Source organism: Pristis pectinata, chromosome 6, assembly GCF_009764475.1.
Source record: "Pristis pectinata isolate sPriPec2 chromosome 6, sPriPec2.1.pri, whole genome shotgun sequence".
In the NCBI taxonomy this organism is placed as follows: domain Eukaryota; kingdom Metazoa; phylum Chordata; class Chondrichthyes; order Rhinopristiformes; family Pristidae; genus Pristis; species Pristis pectinata.
Window position 1 is genome coordinate 23575184 of NC_067410.1, and position 20913 is coordinate 23596096.

A 20913-nucleotide genomic window follows, 5' to 3' on the forward strand; every position below is an offset into this window, starting at 1 on the left:
ATGTGGGATGAATGCTCGAGGTTACCAGGAAGATAAAGGGAGCCTGCAGGCAGCTTTACATCTATACAGTGAGCATTAATTGTGAGAAGATAGCTTACTCTGTTGAAATCGATAGACTCTTGTGGCCTGTAGCAGAGGGCACACTGGACCGGCAGTAGGTCACTGAATGATGATAATATACAGGGGACTGCATACTGCAGAGTTGTTAAGAAGTAAATGCAATATCCTGCAGTAAAGGTAGAAGCGGTCTCCCTACCAAGGATATAACAGCAGCAGCAATATTTTGAACTCACTGCTCTTTTCAGTTGCTTCCCTGTTTTTGTTTTAACTGGGATGTCCCACAGATGAAGATGAACCGACTGTCCATTTGGGTCTGAGCTACTCCATTATTAATCAGATGAACTCCAGTTCTGCAAGTCGTTCTGATCTGGGGAAGTACAATAATGAAGAGGGATATGCATATTTTGCAGGCTTTCTGTAGCTTTTCTGTAATCGTGTGGACATTTTTCAGTATTACACGGGCACACGCGAAAGAATCACAACAAATCCCCCTGAATGTGTAAGTCTTGAATTCTCTTCCTTTGCATACATGTCCCTCAGTTTTTGTGTTCGAAGTTAAAGGACTGCATTAAGGGTGAAATGTAAAGTTGGTTAATACTAGTGTTTTGCAATGCTGCAAGATCTCTATGCATCATAAAACATAACATTATGTTCTGCGGAATAGTCAGAAATTCATAGTTCAGAAAGCTTAATATGTTGAAAATACACACTAATATTCGCATCTCAAGCATCATCGATGTGAAATTGCTATACGTCGCTTATCAAATGGCAAAAATAATCGAATGTTGTTTGATTAAAAAAACAGAATTACTTTCTGTGGGTTTCAACCGGAAGTTAAATTGTTTTGCTCTTTCTCCATTGTAATATATGTTACCGTATTTTAATGTCTTTTTAGGGTAAAACTATGGGCTTCCGCGTTTGGAGGGGAAATCAAGTCTATTTCAGCCAAATACTCAGGTTCACAATTCCTGCAGAAGGTAACAATATTTTTTTTCAGTTTTAATTTTAGAACCTTTGTTTTGGAACTTAATTGTCACCGAACAACTGACTTGCATGTTAAGTAGCTGGCCCCTTCAGAAAGCTATGGTATTTGTCATTCCAATTTAACTGATGCGAATATAATTGAACACGTTTGGCACTGCTTTTGATTGCAGAAGCAAAGATATATGTCATTGTATTATGACTGATGCTTATTTAAATGACCATTTTTTGGCTGAGTTAGCAGAGTACAAGATTAACTTTAGTGTTTTGGCTGGTAGCTATTTAACTTTTCACGACTTTTTGAATACATATCGTGAAAATAGAGTGCAATACAGTTGTGTGTGATTTCTGCATCGCATATGCTAACTTCATTCCGCTGTCATCTCGCTCCAATGTGGGATGTATTACACCATTATAGATAAGAGAAATGAGTATCTTATCTGACTGTTCAGGTGCATTGCTGGATAATATTCCGGTGCACTGCTGCAAGCCTCTGAAAGATGTTGCTCAGTTCATTAAATTACTATTGTCATGACGAATACGATTTGAAACCTGTGTCAAAAGAGTAACTTGAACAAAATGAATATAAGGCCATAATGATTATAAACGGAAAATACGTGGTATGCTGTTAATCAGCCTGTTGTTTAAAGGGAACGGGTAACTTTGAAAATAAAACTGTTAATGCCGCAATATGATTCTTCGAGATAAAATATTATGCCAATTCAAAATATAACAAATAAATGTAGTAATGTTGCATTGTGGGTGTTTTCACAAGTGGGAAGATTCCATATGTCACACGCATTAAGGCACAAGTAGCATAAGATCGTGTTTCTCACAAGTAAAAGAACACTTTAATGTATGGCGCTTTTATCTCAAGTCATTGCATTTTGAGATTGTGTGATTTTCTATTTAATACTTAGGTGTCATAAGATAATCTGCTACGTATGTGATGAATGGATTAAGACATAATTTACAGCGGCTGTTTTTTTTTAAATTTCACAATTGTTAGTTATCTATACCATTGGTACAAAACATAGCGCTGAAATCCATATGGTTAAACATCTAAAATGCGTTCAGTTTTTCTCCATGGTTTCATCTTAACATTATCATTAATCCCTTAATAGTTTTAGTTGGTGTGTGTCATATTCAAAATATGAAATTGTACAACTAGAAAGATATGTTTCTGCTTTCTTACTGTGATAGCTCAGCTGGAAGATACTTTGCACAATTTGAAATGTAGATGCAACCTTATCAAAGAATATGTAGATAAAAAGAACCAATTAATATTTCAATCCACCATAACCTCTGCCCTTAAACCCATATTGAGCACAAAATCTGGGCTGGCATCCTGTGTAGTACTGAGGAGATATTGCACTGTCAGAAGAACTGTCCTTTGGATGGAACAATAAACCAAGGCCCCTTTTCCTCTGACAGATTGAAAGGATCCAATAGCACCAGTCAATATTTACCCCTCACTCAGTGGTGCTAAAACAGGTTATCCCATTACCATCTGTGGCAGCTTGCTGTGCATGAATTTGCTGCTTCATTTCCTGTATTAGAACAATGATTACTATTGGAAAAAGTATATCATTGGCTGGAAAGTGATTTGGGATGTCTTGAAAGGGATGTGAGAGGCACTATGTATCACAGCAAGATGGAAGTTAATGTGTTTGGAGCATGTTATATTTTCAATTAATATACTGTACATTATGGTATATTCCTAAATGGTACAATTTTGTTAATTTTTTGGAAATACATAATACTAAGATACACACCAAAAGCATTCAAATTGTAAAAATAACTAACCAGTTTGGATTGATACTGGCCATACTAAGAGGAATGTTTTTAAATGCGACCTTGTATGTATTACTAGTATAAAGTGAAGATAATTCTTTGAATATTATTGTTATTTTTAAAAGATTCTATTTATGCCTCACCTCATCGCTTTTGCTGTTAAATTTTCTTTGTGCTGCGCTGAGAAATGAAGGTTTGAACTACCATCACCAAAAAATATTAGCCTATCTTATCAATTTGCTGATGCGGTCTTGAATATTTTCAGCATTATTGTAGGCAATGCAATCGCTATCGATGCAGATTCAATAATTTTAACAAATGTTATCATGATTTATGAATTGTGGCATTAGTGTGATGAATCTGAGTAATTTATCAAATTAGAGATTTATGAAATTTTCTTATATTAGATATTTCCTCTCATGTTTTTACATAGATAAAAACTGCTACATAACAAACAAAGCTGATTGTCACATAGATTTCACAGTATAAAAGTGATTGTCAGCCTCCCACATTAGGCCTATGATTACATTGTGAGAGATTTAGCAAAACCATCTCTGCTAACTATTATGTCTTTGACAGCATTTAAATATAATTTAGCCTGTACACATGGTACTTTCTTAAACCATCAGTTTCAATAGAATACGCAGAGTTATTTTTAGATAAAATGCTTAAAATTGAATCTGTGGGACTTCTATGATTTTGAAAGTTAGATCTGCCTTTTTTGCAGAAAATATCGGGGTAAAGAAATTATTGAATTTTTGAGGTGCACGGGATGAATGTGACAAAATCCGCAGACACTTATTGCCTATTCAGAAACAGCTGTTCTTCCTGCATTGTTTAAAGTTCTTCATCAATCTTCTGCTTGAAATATAAGTGAGCTTTAAAAGTGATTTATCTTCTCATTTAACCACACTGTTTTAAGTCCGCATGGCTATGTGGTTTGTAAAGACAATTTTAACAAAGAACTTTGAAAAGGAGAAAGATGTTTTCGTGTTTGTAGTTTAAGATGGAACAAAAGCTATAAATACATTTGAATTGTAAAATACACTGAATATTTATGTAAGTTAAACATTTGAATCATAAATGGAAATGAACATTCTATTCCCATTAGCGAATATTATTACAATGTAATTTTTATAAAATGATAACAAAATTTACTAGTCAGGATATGAAAGGCATAATTCATATTCCCTTATTTTTACATATCAGTAGAACTCATGGAAATTGGGAAATGATTTTGTTCAAGTGGCAAAGGAATGGCTTTCACTATTCACTTTGTTAACAACTACTAAAAGAATTCTCATAGACTTCTCAGTGAAATTTTCCACTAATTGAGGGGGGTGGGGTGGGGTGGGGGGTAGGATGGAGGACTTGGGGGGAGGAAGTGGTATCTTTTCCAGCACAATGCCCTCTAGAGGGGATCAAAGCATTTTCATTGAAACACACTCGATAAACTGAGAACTGTAAAACAGGAAATATAAATCAGAATTAAATGATAGATAAAACAAAGTATTGTGATTCATTGACAGGATTCAAGAAAAGAGGTAAAAGAGATAGACAGAAAATAAAATCTTCTAAGGGAATAAAACTCCACATTTGCAAAATTAATTTTTCAGGCCAGCGATTGTTATCACTTTTTACACTATTAAAACTGTTAAATGCACCAGGCCTAGTTATTTTAGTCACCTTTAATTTGGCACTGGTGAGCAAGTGTCCTAAGAGTGTCTGATATTGATTTCAGTGTCAAACCTTTTGGCAAGGATTGCAATGGTGCAAACTGCAGATGAAAGAGACTGCTCTCAGCAACTTCTGGATATTTGTGTTTAACTGCACATGTTTCACCTGCTAATAATTATGAGCACTTTAACCTCATAATTGTCATTACAGCAGAAACCAGGCCATAATGTTTGCATTTGCATCCATGGTACTATTAAGATTAAGATATTTTGTAAGAAGATATCAAGCTTTAATGTCTTGACTCTGCCACTGCTTTATAATTTTGTTTTATGGAACGAATGGAAAGAGTCTTACATTGGGAATGTCCTGTTTAAAGATATCTGATTTTGATAATTGACATTGATTATCTCTACTCAGAGATTCTATTAATATAGTTTGACAAAAATAAAGTGTGTACATTTCCCAGCGCTGCATCTATCCTTAGATATGTATTCTATATCAACAGTTTAGTGAATAATACATCACATTTAAATGATTGTTCTATCCTAGATTAATAATAAGGTGATTCACTTCTGTCAACATTCAAAGCTAGAAATATAAAAATGTTTACATTCTGATAAGTGCCTGATTCTCAATCATAAACATGTTTTTGGAATCTCTGTGATGTTAGACTTATCTTTTCCATCATTGTATAAATGAATAGCATAATTATATTAGTATGCTGTGATAAATTATATTGTTTCTTTCAATTAATCAGTAATAAAAACATCCTCTGCAAAATGCTGATAAATTCATTTTTTCATTGCATTTTAAAATCATATTTTATAAAGAGAATGCTCCTTTCATCAGAGGCACAACCACTGAATATGAGATAAGGGATGGAGAATGGTTCTGTTGAAAGTCCTTCTCCCACTTCCATTTAGAATTTGCAAGTACTTTTGTTATCTGTTAACTGCACTATGAATTTACCGGCAAAGGAGAACTCGCCATTTTCCAACACTTTCTTCCATTTTCACTCATAATATGGTTTAAAGACACAATTTTCTTTTGAGTGAGAATGTATATATGCAGTCTTTTCCCTAAACACTGATTCAGTAACAGCCAAGAAGTAATAGATTGAGTCTAAATGATGGTCACTGCATACCTAATTTCTAGAATGTAGGAAGTACATTATGTTAAATGGTATACTTTCCTAGAGATAATACTGTGTGTATATTTCCCTTTTGATTAATTAATACTGATGAACAAATCAAAGTGCATTCAGCACAAATATATTCCATTTGTGGCATGTTCTTAAAATAATCACATAGATGAAATCAGTAGATGCACAACAATATTTACATTACCATGCAGATGAATTTAAGAAAAATACACAAATCCATTGTCTTTGTTTTTGCTTCCTTTACGAATGTCACTACCTAAATTATTAAGTTATTTATAAAGTGTAATTCTTTAAATTTGGTCTAAAATATGTAGCAATGCTTTTACCAAGAACAAATGACATTGCTTTTTATAGAATATATTTGTGCCTTGCTCGAAAAGGGAGGAAGAGTAAAAATAAAAAAAAGAAGCTGTGCAAAACAAAAATAATTAGACAACATGGCATTTTGAAATCATTTATAGGATGGTGCACTTTTTGAAGATTCTAATATTATCCTACTATTGCCTTCCATTGTGAATGGAAATATCTACAATATGATCAAACATTAAAAAAAAACAGGAGGAAGACATTCCTTTGTGTTCCAGGTGCAGTGAAGTGGTAAGTGAATTTGGAAAGAATGTGTTTACAATTTTGCTATGACTAATGTACAGTAGAATTTCTCTGCATGGTTATCTAAATTATTTCTCTGTAGCTACGCAACAGGAGAGGTTCCCTGCCTGGAAGTCAGTCTGCTTGATGAGCTTTACTTCCAGTCAGCAAGGTTATTCATCCCCAGGCTCAGGACAGATAGGACTGACCCACAGCCCCTGGGGGGGGGGGGGGGGGGGGGGGGGGGGGGGGGGGGGGGGGAGGGGTCGGGAAAGTGGGGTCCTAAAACAGGAAGGGTCAGTCCAATCACTGACCCAGATAGATGTCTGTGAGTGGATCCGAAGGCAGGGTGAGGGTGAAGGAACATTTTGGTGGCGGGGAGAGGGAAGGAATGGAGTTTTGGGCTGGACAGGAAACCCCTTCTAAATGTCAGAAACACTTTCATTCTCCCTGAAAATGTCTTCACATTTTTTATAAGTTCCAGTTTTCCAAGTCCTGCTAATCCCAGCTGTCCAAAGCAAAACCTACAAATTAGGTGGAATCAGATGCTTATTGCCTCAATAATATAATTAAAATACCAACCCACTTTCTGGGAGTCTTGCCTAAAAAGTTGAGTTGTTAGAGCTTCTTTTGAGATGTGCTTGGAATGTTTCCCAATTTAACCCTCACCTCTGCACCCATTCTGATGCAGCTATCCATCTTCAAATTTTTTCTATGTGCTGGATTTCCTTGATATCAACCCAACAGGGTCAGAGTGAGGTATATAGCTGCTTGCTACCATTTGACTACTCTCACAGTGCTCTGGTTTATCAAATTGAACAGTCAAATGTTTTCAGTCAATGTGCTTCTTACAAAGATGGTATTAGTATCTAATAGCTGAGGTCAAATGGTTAATAATGAATCAGTAAGTTTTACTTTATCTCTGAAAAAAGAGCAAGCATTAGACATTCACTATTTCACATGATAATGACAGGAGTTTTAAGATAAATAGCAAGAACTGGAAAGGCACACAATATCTTACGTAGTACAGGACATACTCATAATTCACTTCATAATTTACACAACAAAATATTACGTAACTCTTTAGTGACAAATCTTGGTTTGTGATATTGCAGTGAGCTTTGTGGTCACTGACTCCTTTAATATAAGAGCTTTTTACTTTTATTTTATCAGGGTCAAAATGTATCACATTAATCTAAATGTACACGTAAGTCATTTTTGCTGAAACTTTGTTAAAATGTTTTTTGATATTCCCTCTGATAGTTAAGGGTTCACAATATCAACCTCTTGGATGACCTTGCTGATTTATTTTTGCATTGCTTCATGGCATAGCAAAAAGCAAGTGTTTGGTACAAGAAATACACTCACACCTTTTGAGAGAACTATTTTCCATGACCTAGCAAGGAAGATAGTAGAAAGGAGAATAGCATGATTATGAAAATTATATTGTGTGAGCCATAATGGGAAAGAAAATAAATTGCAAGGATAAGTTCTGTGAGTCAAATCACTCTGTCTTCGTCCTTGTTGCTTTCGTGTCAAAGCTAGAGTTACATGAAACAGTGTCTCGAAACTGATCCATTAGTGCACCGATTTTATGCACAATATGCACATACAATCCATTTTATACATATCAGATTGGACTAGTGAACATTTCTGGCTCAGTTGGCAACGACTGAGAAATTGGCTAGGGCACTTCCGGACGCCAGTCATCTTAATTTGACTGAAGTTTATCCAATGTCAATTGCATATCTAATAGTGTCATAGGTTGAGCAGCACACACTTTGTCCATTTCTTTCAGAATTTGGAACATTAGTGGGCAACTTAGGATGTTGATAATCATAAAAAAGAGCTCACACGTGACACGGTCTGAGAAAGAGGCAACACTTAAAGGGTCTTCACGTTCACTTCAATGTCGTGCACACAGCATCTTGCACTTTCACTTTTCAGTGGCTGGCATTGTGTCAGGTAATTCCTTTCACAGATCACAGCCTTCTTTAAAAAAATCACTTGCAATCCATGTGCAGTGATCACTGGCCCTTGGAATCACTCATAGTATGTGGGTCCATTGAACTAGCCCATTGCATGGGGAGGCATGCAGACATACAGAAGTTTGCTATGTTCACCACCACCCCCCCCCCACCCCCACCAACTTCACTACTTTCTCTCACCTCCACAACAACCTTTTATGCTGCTCTTTTGTGGTTGCCATGGAGAGTGTTCTTAGGGTCTGACTCCCTTGCAAGCGGTCGGTGTGGCAATATAACGGCAGCTGTGGGCTCTGCAGACAGCTGCTTTTGGGAACGGCACAGGAAAAGACTTGGCACATGAGTCAGGGTGAAAATCACCCAAATGACTTTTATTTTTAACCAGGTTTTTACCAATTTTGTGTTTTTATGCTGGGCGTCAGCACTACATAAATCTATAAAGGATGAACAATCACTAGGCTTCATTCGATATGGAGAAACAATTGGAAGATTTTGAAAGAGAAGCTTGGGGTAGTTTTGGAAATGTTAAGATTTCTTGAGTATGCACTGTGATATGCCACATTAACATGTCCGTAAACACCAATCATGCATGTGTAATTTAGTGAATGTAATTATAATACATAACACACATTCGAACATCAAAATTCAGAGCTCTTGATTGCAATACAGATATTTGGGTATCATCAGGAAAAGCCTTTCAGCAGCGCCGAACATGGAGCAATGCAGAAGAAGGTTATATATGCTGATATCAGCAGATGTTCAGTGTCTGTACAAGTGAAAGTTGATGCTGCTTCTGAAACCAAAGGGTCCACAGCAGCTCCAGCAGCCTGCCTCAGATTTAATCACTAATGTAACCCCTGCAGCTCCCTGTCTGGCAGAACATTTAGCCTTAGGTCCCAGATATAGAGTTCATGACACACAACAGACAACTAGATCAGTCAACTCATCAGATGTATACACAGCAGGCTTTGAAAAATTCAATAATATGAAATCACTTTTAATAACTCTTGTAGTCTGCTGCCTTTGATTGTGGCAAACAATGGCAGTGAATGTCAGATGGTTAACTGTACCTGCAGTCCTTTGTGAGCCTGAAACTTGCCACTCTCTCATCCTCACCCTCAGATTACCTGCAGTCTGAGATAACAGCCAGTGCAATCCATGTGTACCTCTACACTATGTGCTCCTAATCCACCTTGACAACTCTTGCTGCTCCAGGAAATCAGTCTACCTCTCACCACAATATGCCGAAACATAACAGGACTTTGCAACTTCTGGCAAGAAAATATGTGGTTTATTCTGGGAACCAATGCATGCTCAAATTACAAGTGACATTACCACTCAGTGATTAAATATATAAGAATTACATAGACAATTTGTTCATCATTGATGTTTGAACATTAAATATTTACATTTAGTGTACTCATGTAAATGGTATAAATATGTTGTTCTGGTGCAACCAAATTATGGACTTGTAAAAATTTTTGGCCTTAATCTTCAATTTTAATTTATCTTTCCTGCATTTACATTTTTCTTCCTTACCACTCAATGGTGAACAAAATACAGAGAAGGTGTTATACCTGAAACTATTGATGTAGTTGTGTAACTGTCCACTTGGAGGTGCAGGAGAGCCATTTAAATTGACCAATTTCCTTTCAACAGATGTGTTTCACTTCTGTTCTGTCCCTTCCTAGGTCGTTCCAGAAAGAGATAGGAACATCTTTATTTCCTTTATTACCAATTTATGATAAAGAAAAGTTATGCAGTGTAATCTTAACATTCATGAAAGCAAGGACAAAACCGCCTGATTGATTGGTACCATCCACAACCCCTAAACATTCATTCCCTGCATTGCTGGTGCACAGTGGCTGCAGTGTGTACCATCTACAAAATGCACTGCAGTCATTTTCCTGGGCTGCTGTGATAGCGCCCCGCAAACCTGTGATCCCGACAACCCAGAGGGACAAGAGCAACAAATGCAAGGAAACACCACCGCCTGCAGGCTCCCCTCCAAACTGCAGATTATCCTGACCTGGAAACATACCATTTGTCCTTCATCATCCCTGGGTCTAAATTCTTGAACTCCCTATCAAACAGCACTTTGGGACTGCAGCAAATGTGGCTCAGCGTAACCTAATCAAAGGTACTTAGGGATGAGCAATGAACGTTGGCCTTGTCAGCAACACTCTGGTCTTGAAAAGTTAATAAACTAACAGACATTCAGCAAGGTCATATTGCATTTGTATTTTGTTCAAGTATATTAAGGAATTTTGTTAATATTGAGTGTTTGTTGCTATACTTTGTATCAATGGTATATCCCAAGAAAACTAAAGGAATAGTGAAGGAAGCGTGGGTTCAGTACATATAAAAATTTCTACGTTTTCAATGAGCTTATTAGTTCATTTTTTTCACCACGTCAGTGCCATATTGTTACTTCTTTATTTCTGTTCTTTTTCATGTATTGTTTATCCTGTAGAAAATAGCACGGGGTTGGAATATATAGCCTTTTGTTTATGAGGCAGTTTTATTCAATAGATTGGCAGATAAGGTAGGCTATATACTCGGGAAACTTTAATAAGTATATACAGTTGAAGGCATTTTTAAGGTTGAAGCCACTTAATTGGTAACAGAATAATATACAAATATCTTTAATTAATTTTTTCAGCTAGATATTTTAAAGCAGTAGCTCTAAGTCTGGATGTTAAAGGTAAAATAAGAAGAAACTCTTGCAAATGCTGCAGATGTAAAACAAAGCCTAAAATTTGGGGAAATACACAGTTTGCCATTCAGCATCTTAAAGAGGAAAGGCAGGTCATTATTTACAAATTACCATGAAGAGTTATCCCTGCTCTGAGACTGGGCCCTCAGCTCAAAATTCTTGTTCTTCGGATAATCTTTACAAAGCCAATTGAGCTTTTTTGAGGAGGTGACTAGGAAAATTGATGAGGGTAGAGCAGTAGACATAGTTTGCATGGAGTTTGGTAAGGCTTTTGGCAAAGCCCCACATGGCAGGCTAGTCCAGAAGATCAAAGCGCAAGGGATCCAACACGTGTCGGCAAACTGGATCCAAAATTGGCTGGGTAATAGGAGGCAGAAGGTAGTGGTGGAAGGATGCTTTTCTGACTAGTAATCTATAACAAGTGATGTACCGCAGGGTTCGGTGCTGGGACTTCTGTTGTATTATGTGTTATATATATATATATATACACACACACTTGGATGAGAATGTAGGTTGTCTAAGAATACAGTGGGACATAGATCAGCTGGAAAGTGGAATGGAGAGGTAGTAGAGGGAATTTAATCCAGACAAGTGTGAGATAATGCACTGTGGGAGGTCACATTCTGTTAGGACATATAGAGTAAATGGCAGGGACCTTGGGAGCTTTGATGTACAGAGTGACCTTGGGGATGCAAGTCCATAGGTCACTGAAAATGGTGACACAGATGGATAGGATAGTGATAAAGGCATTTCGTGTGTTTGCCCTTATAGACTGAGGCATTGAGTATAAGAGATGGGACACCATGTTGTAGTTGTACAAAACATTGGTTAGACTGTAGTTGAGTATTATGTACTGTTCTGGCTACCACACTACAGGAAGGATGTGGTAGCAGTAGAGAGAAAGCAGAAGAGATTTACCAGGATGTTGCCTGGAATTAAATTTTAAAATTTTTAAAATTTTATTTACAGCGTGGTAACAGGTCCTTCCGGCCCAACGAGTCCGCGCCGCCCATTTTAAACCCCCAAATTAACCTACCCGTACGTCTTTAGCATGTGGGAGGAAACCGGAGCACCCGGAGGAAACCCACGCAGACACGGGAGAACGTACAAACTCCTTACAGACAGCGATGGGAATCGAACCCCGATCGCTGGTGCTGTAATAGCGCCGTGCTAACCTCTACGCTACCGTGCCGATTACAAGGAGTGATTATAAGGAGTGATTGGATCGGTTGGGTTTATTCTCACTGGACCGTAGGAGACTGAGAGGTGACCTTATAGAGGTTTCTAAAATTATGAGGGACATAGATAGATAGGTAGTCAGAATCTTTTTCCTGGGGCAGGAGAGTCAAGAACAAGGGGGCAGAGGTTTAAGGTGAGAAGGGAGAAAAGTAAGGGAAATTTGAGGGGTAAGTTTTTCAGAGAGGGTGGTCAATATTTGGAACAAGCTGCCAAAGGAGGTGGTGGAAGCAGATATAATTACAATACTTAAAAGGCATTTGGACAGGTACTTGGATAGGAAAGATGCAAAGGAATATGGTACTAATGCAGGTAAATGCTATAGTGTAAATAGGCATCATGGCTGGCATGGACCAGATGGGCCAAATGGGCCCATTTCTGTGCTGTGCATTTCTATGATTCTATTCTTTGAGAGGTTGTTTCATCTGTGCCCCTAGCTTACCAAAGACATTTGAATCACAGGACCTCCCCTTATCATTGCAAGATAAGCAGTAATTAAATACACTTATACTGAGCTATGTACTCTGATTATTAAAACCTCAACCTTCCACCCTTGGTGTTCAGAACACATCTTGGGTTGTGTAAGCCTCACAGGTATGAGATTATTTGGGAGGCCTGTGCCAATATAGCTTGTAGTGCTATAATGAAATATAGGTAGAACCATCATTACTATAGTAAGGCAATTTTACACAAAGCTGGTTTGGGAATAAGCAAGTCAGTAAGAAATGTGTTTTACTTTACTGGAAAACCAATTCTGATTGCCCAACGAGTAATGTATTTTCTGATGACTAATTATATTGTGATACATTAGTAGTTCAAACACAATGGCAGTATTGACAACTGGAAAATGCCAGTCTTGCAGCTGCTGTACTTATTGAGCACAATGCTATTGATTAATTTAAGAGGTTCAAGGTGAATCAAGTTCAGTGAAGTACATTTTGTACACCAACATTGATGGAGTGATGTATAATTTCAGAGAATTAGTTTACAATAACAAAACTGGTACTTCTATTCTTGCATGAAAAAGGTCTCCTAAAAAAAAATTAATAGACCAGAAAGTCTTCTGCAGCTCAAAAGGTGCTTTAAGGCAGCATCATGTTTCTGTAGAGCCCTCAGCACCATTAGTCTATTGCACATAGGACCATGGTATTTGGGGGACACAGATGAACAAATTAATTTTGTGCAAGGGACATCAATACTTGCACAGCTTGTCACTACACGTCAGGTGACCCCCCCCCCCCCCCCCACACAAGCCCCTTCAGTGCTTTTGCAAATCATAAACATGGAGGAACAAGTAAAAATTTGGCAAACTGTGTAATCTGTACTCAAAGGCTGCATTCATTTTTTGAGAACTGACTGTTTATAGCATGTTCTGGACAGTTTTGGTGTCCTTATTTTAAAAAAATACATATTCTAGCACTGGAGGCAGTCCAGAAGAGATTCATTAGACTAATTCCTGGTCCGAGAGATTTGTCAGATTATGAATGGCTAAAGTAGTTAGATCTGTATCCTTTGGAGTTTAGCAGACTGAGGGGTGATCTTATTAGAACATGTAAGATCCTAAATGGGCATGACAGGGTAGATCTTGAGATGTTTCTACTAGTGGGAAAGTTTCAAATGAGGGGACACTGTTACAAGATGAGGGAGCAGTTATTTAAAACTGAAGTGTGTAGGAACTTCTCACAGAAACTGGTGAATCAATGGAATTCTCATCACTGGAGGTTTTGGAGGTTAGATCACAGGAGGTATTTAAAGAAGAGGTAAATAAGCTTTTGAAAAATAGTGGAACTGAAGGCTATTTGGAATTAGCAAAGAAGAAGAACTGAGGCTGAGGGCAGATCAGCCATGATTGTGTTGAATGGTGGGGCAGGCTTGAGGGGCCAGGTGGCCTACTCCTGCTCCTTTACCTGGTGTTCTTGTGTTTAGGAGGGACACCAGTGTCTATCAACAGTGATGTTGGAAAGTTGTCACAACAGTCAATCATATTCTCAGAGATTGCAAATAAGGAAGCAAAAATAATTTTTTAAATAAATAAATATTTTAAAGAGTAGTAAATAAAGACTGGAACCTAGAAAGTGGAATGTTATAAGCAAGCTTTTCAAAAAGTAAAGTAAAAGATTGTGCTTTATTTTAAAAACTATTATATTTTGCAATGTTTATCTGAAGTAATTACAATCCACACACAAAAACTAGCTTTTAGGGCCAGAGATTTTGCTGAGTAGTAATTGTGGCCTGGTATGCTGTTGAAAAATTAACCAGAATCTTGTGTGACAGTGTCATGGTGTAATAATAGTGTATGTTGATAGTTTTGTTATCATTATAACTGCAAAATCCAGGCCAAGAAATTAGTATAGTGTAGCGGCTGCTACCGCGATGTGAGAATAAAGACATGAGTCTGCAAGCTGTGGAACAAGACTGATTTATTTACCCACCTTGTGCGGGCCTTTTAAGCCGCGCGGGGTTCCTGCCTTCCGAAAATGGAAATGACGTATGTGCTACGTCATCGAAATCTTTTCGCGTGCACGGGTTCTCCCCTGTCGCTCGGGGAAGACGAAGGCCCAGTGCCATCTTGGGCCCCGCCACTCCGACAACGCGCGCCCTGACCGCTGAGCCAGTTCGCCTGCGCGGACGATGAGTCGCACACTACCCCACCCCCCCAGAACCGGCGATACGGTCCCCAAAGTTCGCTGGCTGTGCTAGCCGTTGCTGAGGTAGTTGGCCTCTGCATCGCGGTGTTGGGACCTCGACCGGCTGTTGTAGGTCTAAATGGGCCGGCTTGAGGCGGTCCGTCGTGAAGACTTCTTCCTTGCCCCCAATGTCCAAAATAAAGTTGGACCCATTATTTCTGACAACCTGGAACGGCCCCGGTCGTTGCAATAGTGCCTGGGGCGTGCCCCTGCGAATGAAAACGAACTTACAGTCTCGTAGTTCTTTGGGCTCACAGGATGGGGACTGACCATGTCGTGAAGTGGGAATCGGTGCCAAGCTGCCGAGCCTCTCGCACAGTCTTTCCAGGACTGCCGCGGGTTGTTCCTCTTGCCCCCTAAGGGTGGGTATGAACTCCCCTGGGATGACCAGGGGTGAACCGTACACGAGTTCGGCTGATGAAGCGTGGAGATCCTCCTTGGGGGCAGTGCGTATGCTGAGCAGGACCCAAGGAAGTTCATCGACCCAGTTAGGACCTTTCAGGTGGGCAATCAGGGCTGATTTCAGATGGCGGTGGAAACGTTCTACCAGCCCGTTTGACTGAGGGTGGTAGGCCGTGGTGGTGTGCAGCTGCGTTCCTAGCGTGTTCACTAATGCAGACCATAGGCTGGAGGTAAATGGGGCGCCTCTGTCTGAAGTGATGTGGGCCGGAACACCAAAGTGCGAGACCCAAGTTGTGAGCAGCGCCCAGGCGCAGGAATCGGTGGTGATGTCTGAGAGAGGGGTTGCCTCTGGCCACCATGTGAACTGGTCCACGATGGTAAGGAGGTACCGCACTTCTCTTGAAACTGGCAGGGGACCAACAAGGTCAACGTGAATGTGGTCGAACCTTCTACGGGTAGGCTCGAACTGCTGTGGCGGGACCTTGGTGTGTCGTTGGATTTTTGATGTCTGGCAGTGCGGACAAGTCTTGGCCCACTCACTGACCTGTTTGCGCAGGCCGTGCCAGACGAACTTGCTGGCGACTAGTCAGACAGTCGATCTGCTGGACGGGTGCGCCAACCCGTGTACTGAGTCGAAAACGCGTTTCCGCCAGGCTGCAGGGACTGTAGGGCGGGGCTGACCGGTTGCAACGTCGCACAGGAGGGTCCGCTGACCTGGGCCAACTATGAAATCTTGGAGCTGCAGGCCTGAGACTGCGGTCCTGTAGCTGGGCAGCTCGTCGTCGGCTTGCTGTGCGTCAGCCAGGGTCACGTAGTCTACACCCAGGGACAGGCTGTGGATGGTCGGTCTGGAGAGCGCGTTAGCAACGACATTGTCCTTTCCGGAGACATGTTGGATATCTGTTGTGAACTCGGAAATGTAGGACAAATGTCGCTGCTGGCGGGCTGACCAGGGATCGGAGATCTTAGAGAAGGCGAAAGACAATGGCTTGTGGTCAGTGAACGCGGTGAAAGGCCTGCCTTCTAAAAAGTACCGGAAATGCCGGATTGCCAGGTACAGCGCTAGTAGTTCTCGATCAAAAGCGCTGTATTTGAGTTTGGGTGGCCTAAGGTGCTTGCTGAAAAACGCTAAGGGTTGCCAACAGCCTTCGATTAGTTGTTGCAGTACGCCACCGATTGCGGTGTTGGATGCGTCCACCGTGAGGGCGGTTGGGACGTCTATCCTGGGGTGTACCAGCATCGCGGCGTCTGCTAGGGCTTCTTTGGCCTTAACGAAGGCAGCTGTGGCCTCGTCCCAGGCGATGTCCTTGCCCTTGCCAGACATCAGCGAGAACAAAGGGCGCATGATACGGGCTGCTGCAGGGATGAAACAATGGTAAAAGTTGACCATCCCAACGAACTCCTGCAGGCCTTTGACCGTGTTGGGATGGGCAAAATGGCGGATAGCATCTACCTTGACGGGTAGGGGTGTTGCTCCCTCACTGGTGATTCTGCGGCTGAGGAAATCGATAGAGTCGAGTCCGAATTGGCACTTGGCCGGGTTGATAGTGAGGCCGAAGTCACTGAGGCGGGAGTACAGTTGGTGGAGGTGGGAAGGGCGTTCTTGGCGGTTACGGCTGGCGATGAGGATGTCATCTAAATAAATGAACACGAAGTCCAGGTCGCGGCCTACCACGTCCATCAGCCGCTGGAAGGTCTGCGCGGTGTTCTTAAGGCCGAACGGCATTCGAAGGAATTCGAAGAGGCCGAATGGAGTGATGAGCATAGTTTTGGGGACGTTATCAGGGTGGACTGGGATTTGGTGGTATCCCCGGACGAGGTCCACCTTGGAGAAGATGTGGGCCCCGTGTAGGTTTGTCGCGAAGTCCTGGATATGAGGGACTGGGTAGCGGTCTGGGGTGGTGGTGTTGTTCAGCCTGTGGTAGCCGCCGCAGGGCCTCCACCCGCCGGTGGCTTTGGGGACCATGTGCAGGGGGGAGGCCCAGGGGCTGTCTGACCTGCGAACGATCCCCAGCTCCTCCATGCAGTGGAACTCCTCCTTCGCCAGGCGGAGCTTGTCTGGAGGTAGTTGTCGTGCTCGGGCGTGAAGGGGTGGCCCTATTGTAGTGATGTGGTGCCGCACCCCGTGTTTGGGCATCGAATTCGTGAACTGAGGTGCCAGAACAGATGGGAACTCGGCTATGAGCTTGGTGAACTCGTTGCCAGACAGGGAAACGGAGTCCAGGCGTGGGGCTGGTAGGCTGGCTTCTCCCAGAGAGTAAGTTTGGAAGGTTCTGGAGTGCACTAGCCGTTTCCCTCGCAGGTCGACTAACAGGCTGTGGGCCCGGAGGAAGTCGGCTCCCAGGAGTGGCTGGGTGACGGCGGCAAGGGTAAAGTTCCAGGTAAAATGGCTGTCGTTGAATTGTAATTGGACTGCACGGGTACTGAAAGTCCATATCGTTGTGCCGTTTGCGGCTTTGAGGGCGGGTCCCTGTTGCCTGCTACGAGTGTCGCGGCCGGTAAAACACTGACCTCTGCTTCAGTATCAACAAGGAAATGACGCCCGGGCTGCTTGTCCCAAATGAATAGGAGGCTGTGTTGGCAGCCAGCTGTCGTAGCCATCAGTGGCGGCTGGCCCTGGCGTTTCCCTGAAACTTGCAGGGTGGGCGGCATCGACGGGCCTCCAAGGCCCACCTCCGATGGTAGAAACACAGCTGGTTGTCATTGTCGTTGTCTGTGTTTCTGGGGTGTGGTCGCTCGGCTGCTGGGACTGGTTTAGGTAGGCGTTGGGCACGCGGTCTGGCGATTTGGCCGATGGACGAACTGCTCTCACGTTTGTCCTTCCACAGGACATCTGCCCAGGCAGCTACCTCATGTGGGTTGCTGAAGTCGGCGTCGGCCAACAGCAGGTGAATGTCGTCGGGCAGTTGTTCGAGGAAGGCCTGCTTGAACATCAGGCAGGGCTTGTGTCCCTCAGCCAAGGCCAGCATCTTGTTCATCAGGGCCAATGGAGATCTGTCCCCCAGGCCGTCGAGATGAAGCAGGCGGGCGGCACGCTCACGACGGGAGAGGCCAAAGGTCTGAATGAGAAGGGCCTTGAAAGCCGGGTACTTGCCTTCCTCCAGAGGAGACTGGATGAAATCTCCGACCTGGGCGGCTGTCTCCTGGTCCAGGAAGCTGACTACGTGGTAGTACCGTGTGGAGTCGGAAAGCGTCCAAAAGGTGGGCAGCTTGAGTGCCACTGTGTTGGCTGCTGCGTTATCATTCATTGTGTGGGTCCAAAATCCATTTGGACCGTCGGGGTCACCAATGTAATGGCCGCTACCGCGATGCGAGAATAAAGACACAAGTCTGTAAGCTGTGGAACAAGACTGATTTATTTACCCGCCTTGCACGGGCCTTTTAAGCCGCGCGGTTCCTGCCTTCTGAAAACGGAAATTATGTACGTGCTATGTCATCGAAATCTTTTCGCGCGTGTGGGTTCTCCCCCGTCGCTCGGGGAAGACGAAGGCCCAGCACCATCTTGGGCCCCGCTGCTCCGATGACGCGCGCCCCGACCGCCAAGCCAGTTCGCCTGTGCGGACGATGAGTCGCCACAATAGATTAAATTATGAATAGTATGGCTTAGAATCAAATAATGAGAAAAAATTTAGGACAAGCGGATTGTTTGGCATATTGTGTCCTCATTTTATATTTTAAAAAGTTTGCTTATAACATTCCACCTTCTACCTGCACCATTGGTTATTTATTATTATTTTTGTTTCTTTACGATTCTTCTGCAAATATTTATTTAATTTCTTATAACTGCTAAGTGCTTCAACAGATGTGTGTAGTTACTCTTTGTTGAAAAATATTCTTTCTGGTCTCTACCTTTATGCTTTAAGAAATAATCATTAGTTCAATGCTCCATTAATTGCAATGAAGCTTTCAAATCCTTTCATAATTTTGGAATATTTCTAATGGATCTTCAGCTTCCCTCATACAAACTTTACTAAATGTTTTAAATTTCTCCCCATTGTTCCAGGTTTTCGTTGGGATAGAGGGCTCCCTAATCATCCTCCAATGTGAGGAAGGTTCCCTTGACAATAGATAAAGATCTGGAGGTATTTGAAGCAGAAGTAGAAGATCTCTGGTGCAATTTGACCTGCCTGGTGCCTTCCATTCTTCACCTTCCATCTCTTCCTCCAAGCATGGCACACAAGAGGATTCTTATTAGTGTCCCAAGCCCCACTCTCTATAATGCTGACTGCCCTCCCCACCACTGCCGCACCCACACCTCCACTCCATTCCTACCTCTAGAATACCAGTGTCAGTGGTGAAAGCATGAAATAGGACAACTTGTACAAAGGCAAATATGTGCCAGCAGGCAAAAAAGAAATGCAAAGAAGAAAATGGCTTTAGAATTGTTCAATCAATTTACTTACTGCCCATTAAAGGAACTAAATCTCACAGCTGATCTTTTGAAACCCTGAGCATCTATTATTCAATTGTGCAAATATCAGTAAACATATTAGGAAGTGGCATTCAAGGCCACCTTTTAATATTTAAGTGAATCTCCCAGCTAATTTAGGCAGGCCCCCACTTCTGATTTTCTCTCCCCTGGACATTATATTAATGTGTAAATTGGACAATAATGAAGTGCCTGTTTTTTTTCACTTGAGTGCCTGAATTTACATATGACAAACTTAATTGGATAATCCAGACTTGTAGATCTGAAACCATCTGTAATTAGAATATCAGATACATTTAAGATTAATAATTGATTGAAATTCTCTAAAACATTTAAAAATGTACTGATCAGACTTTTGGATCTAAACTTCATTGAAAATATTTATAGAAACTTAATGGCTAACACTGAATCACAGGGCGGTAACTGAATCTAATGGTTTTGATGAGGCAGTAAATTGAAAGACCAGTCAATGATTGTCAATGAGATCCCAAGAGTGAATTACTTCAACTCAATATGTTTATATGTTTAATAGTAGACTCTCTAGTACTTATCTATATATAACAAGTTTTAAGTTGGATGCTGCATAAGTGGCTTAACATAAGTAAATGGTTAATAAAGCTGATACTGTCAGTAATTGTTATAATTAAAAATATATATGAAAAAAACAAAATGGAAACATTTGCTTTAATGTTGTTGGTATGTTTTGCACCACATGGCTCTCTTTCAGAGGGACTTCTAAAATAATAAATTATACTTCTTTCACATATATTTGTATAGCTTCCTATGAAGTAATATAAATATCAAAATAAGTAGAAGTTTTGAAGTGTCTCTACCATCTGCATGCACTAATGACATACTTGTAGGTGCATTGAAAACAATTTTACAACCATTGACAATAATGAGAGGATAATCTCAACCATTGCATTCAGTTTTCTGATAATCCATGCCTGTAATCTGGAATTCAGAAGATTTCACCCATTGTAGAGACTCTGGAAAGGATGGAATGGATGAAGGCAATGTGATTGTTTTCCAATATACATTTGTGATTGCATTTGTAGCTCAAGTGTCAATATTCTAGAAGATATTGCTTTTCAGTTGTGATCAATATTTACCATAATTTTAGGTTGCAAACAATCACCTGTACTTTAACATCACTAACTTAGTTACAATTTTCAAATCATATTGTCATATGGAAC

At 41.2% G+C, this 20913-nt stretch overlaps 1 protein-coding gene across 1 annotated transcript in view; it reads left to right on the forward strand.

Annotated features, from left to right (window-relative positions):
• The first annotated feature begins 443 nt into the window (after positions 1 to 443).
• Positions 444 to 20913, forward strand: part of cacna2d3a (calcium channel, voltage-dependent, alpha 2/delta subunit 3a) — a 556823-nt gene continuing 536353 nt past the window's right edge. The window contains 2 exon segments of the mRNA XM_052017619.1: positions 444 to 559; positions 956 to 1037. Coding sequence (XP_051873579.1) covers positions 444 to 559; positions 956 to 1037 — 198 coding nt within the window.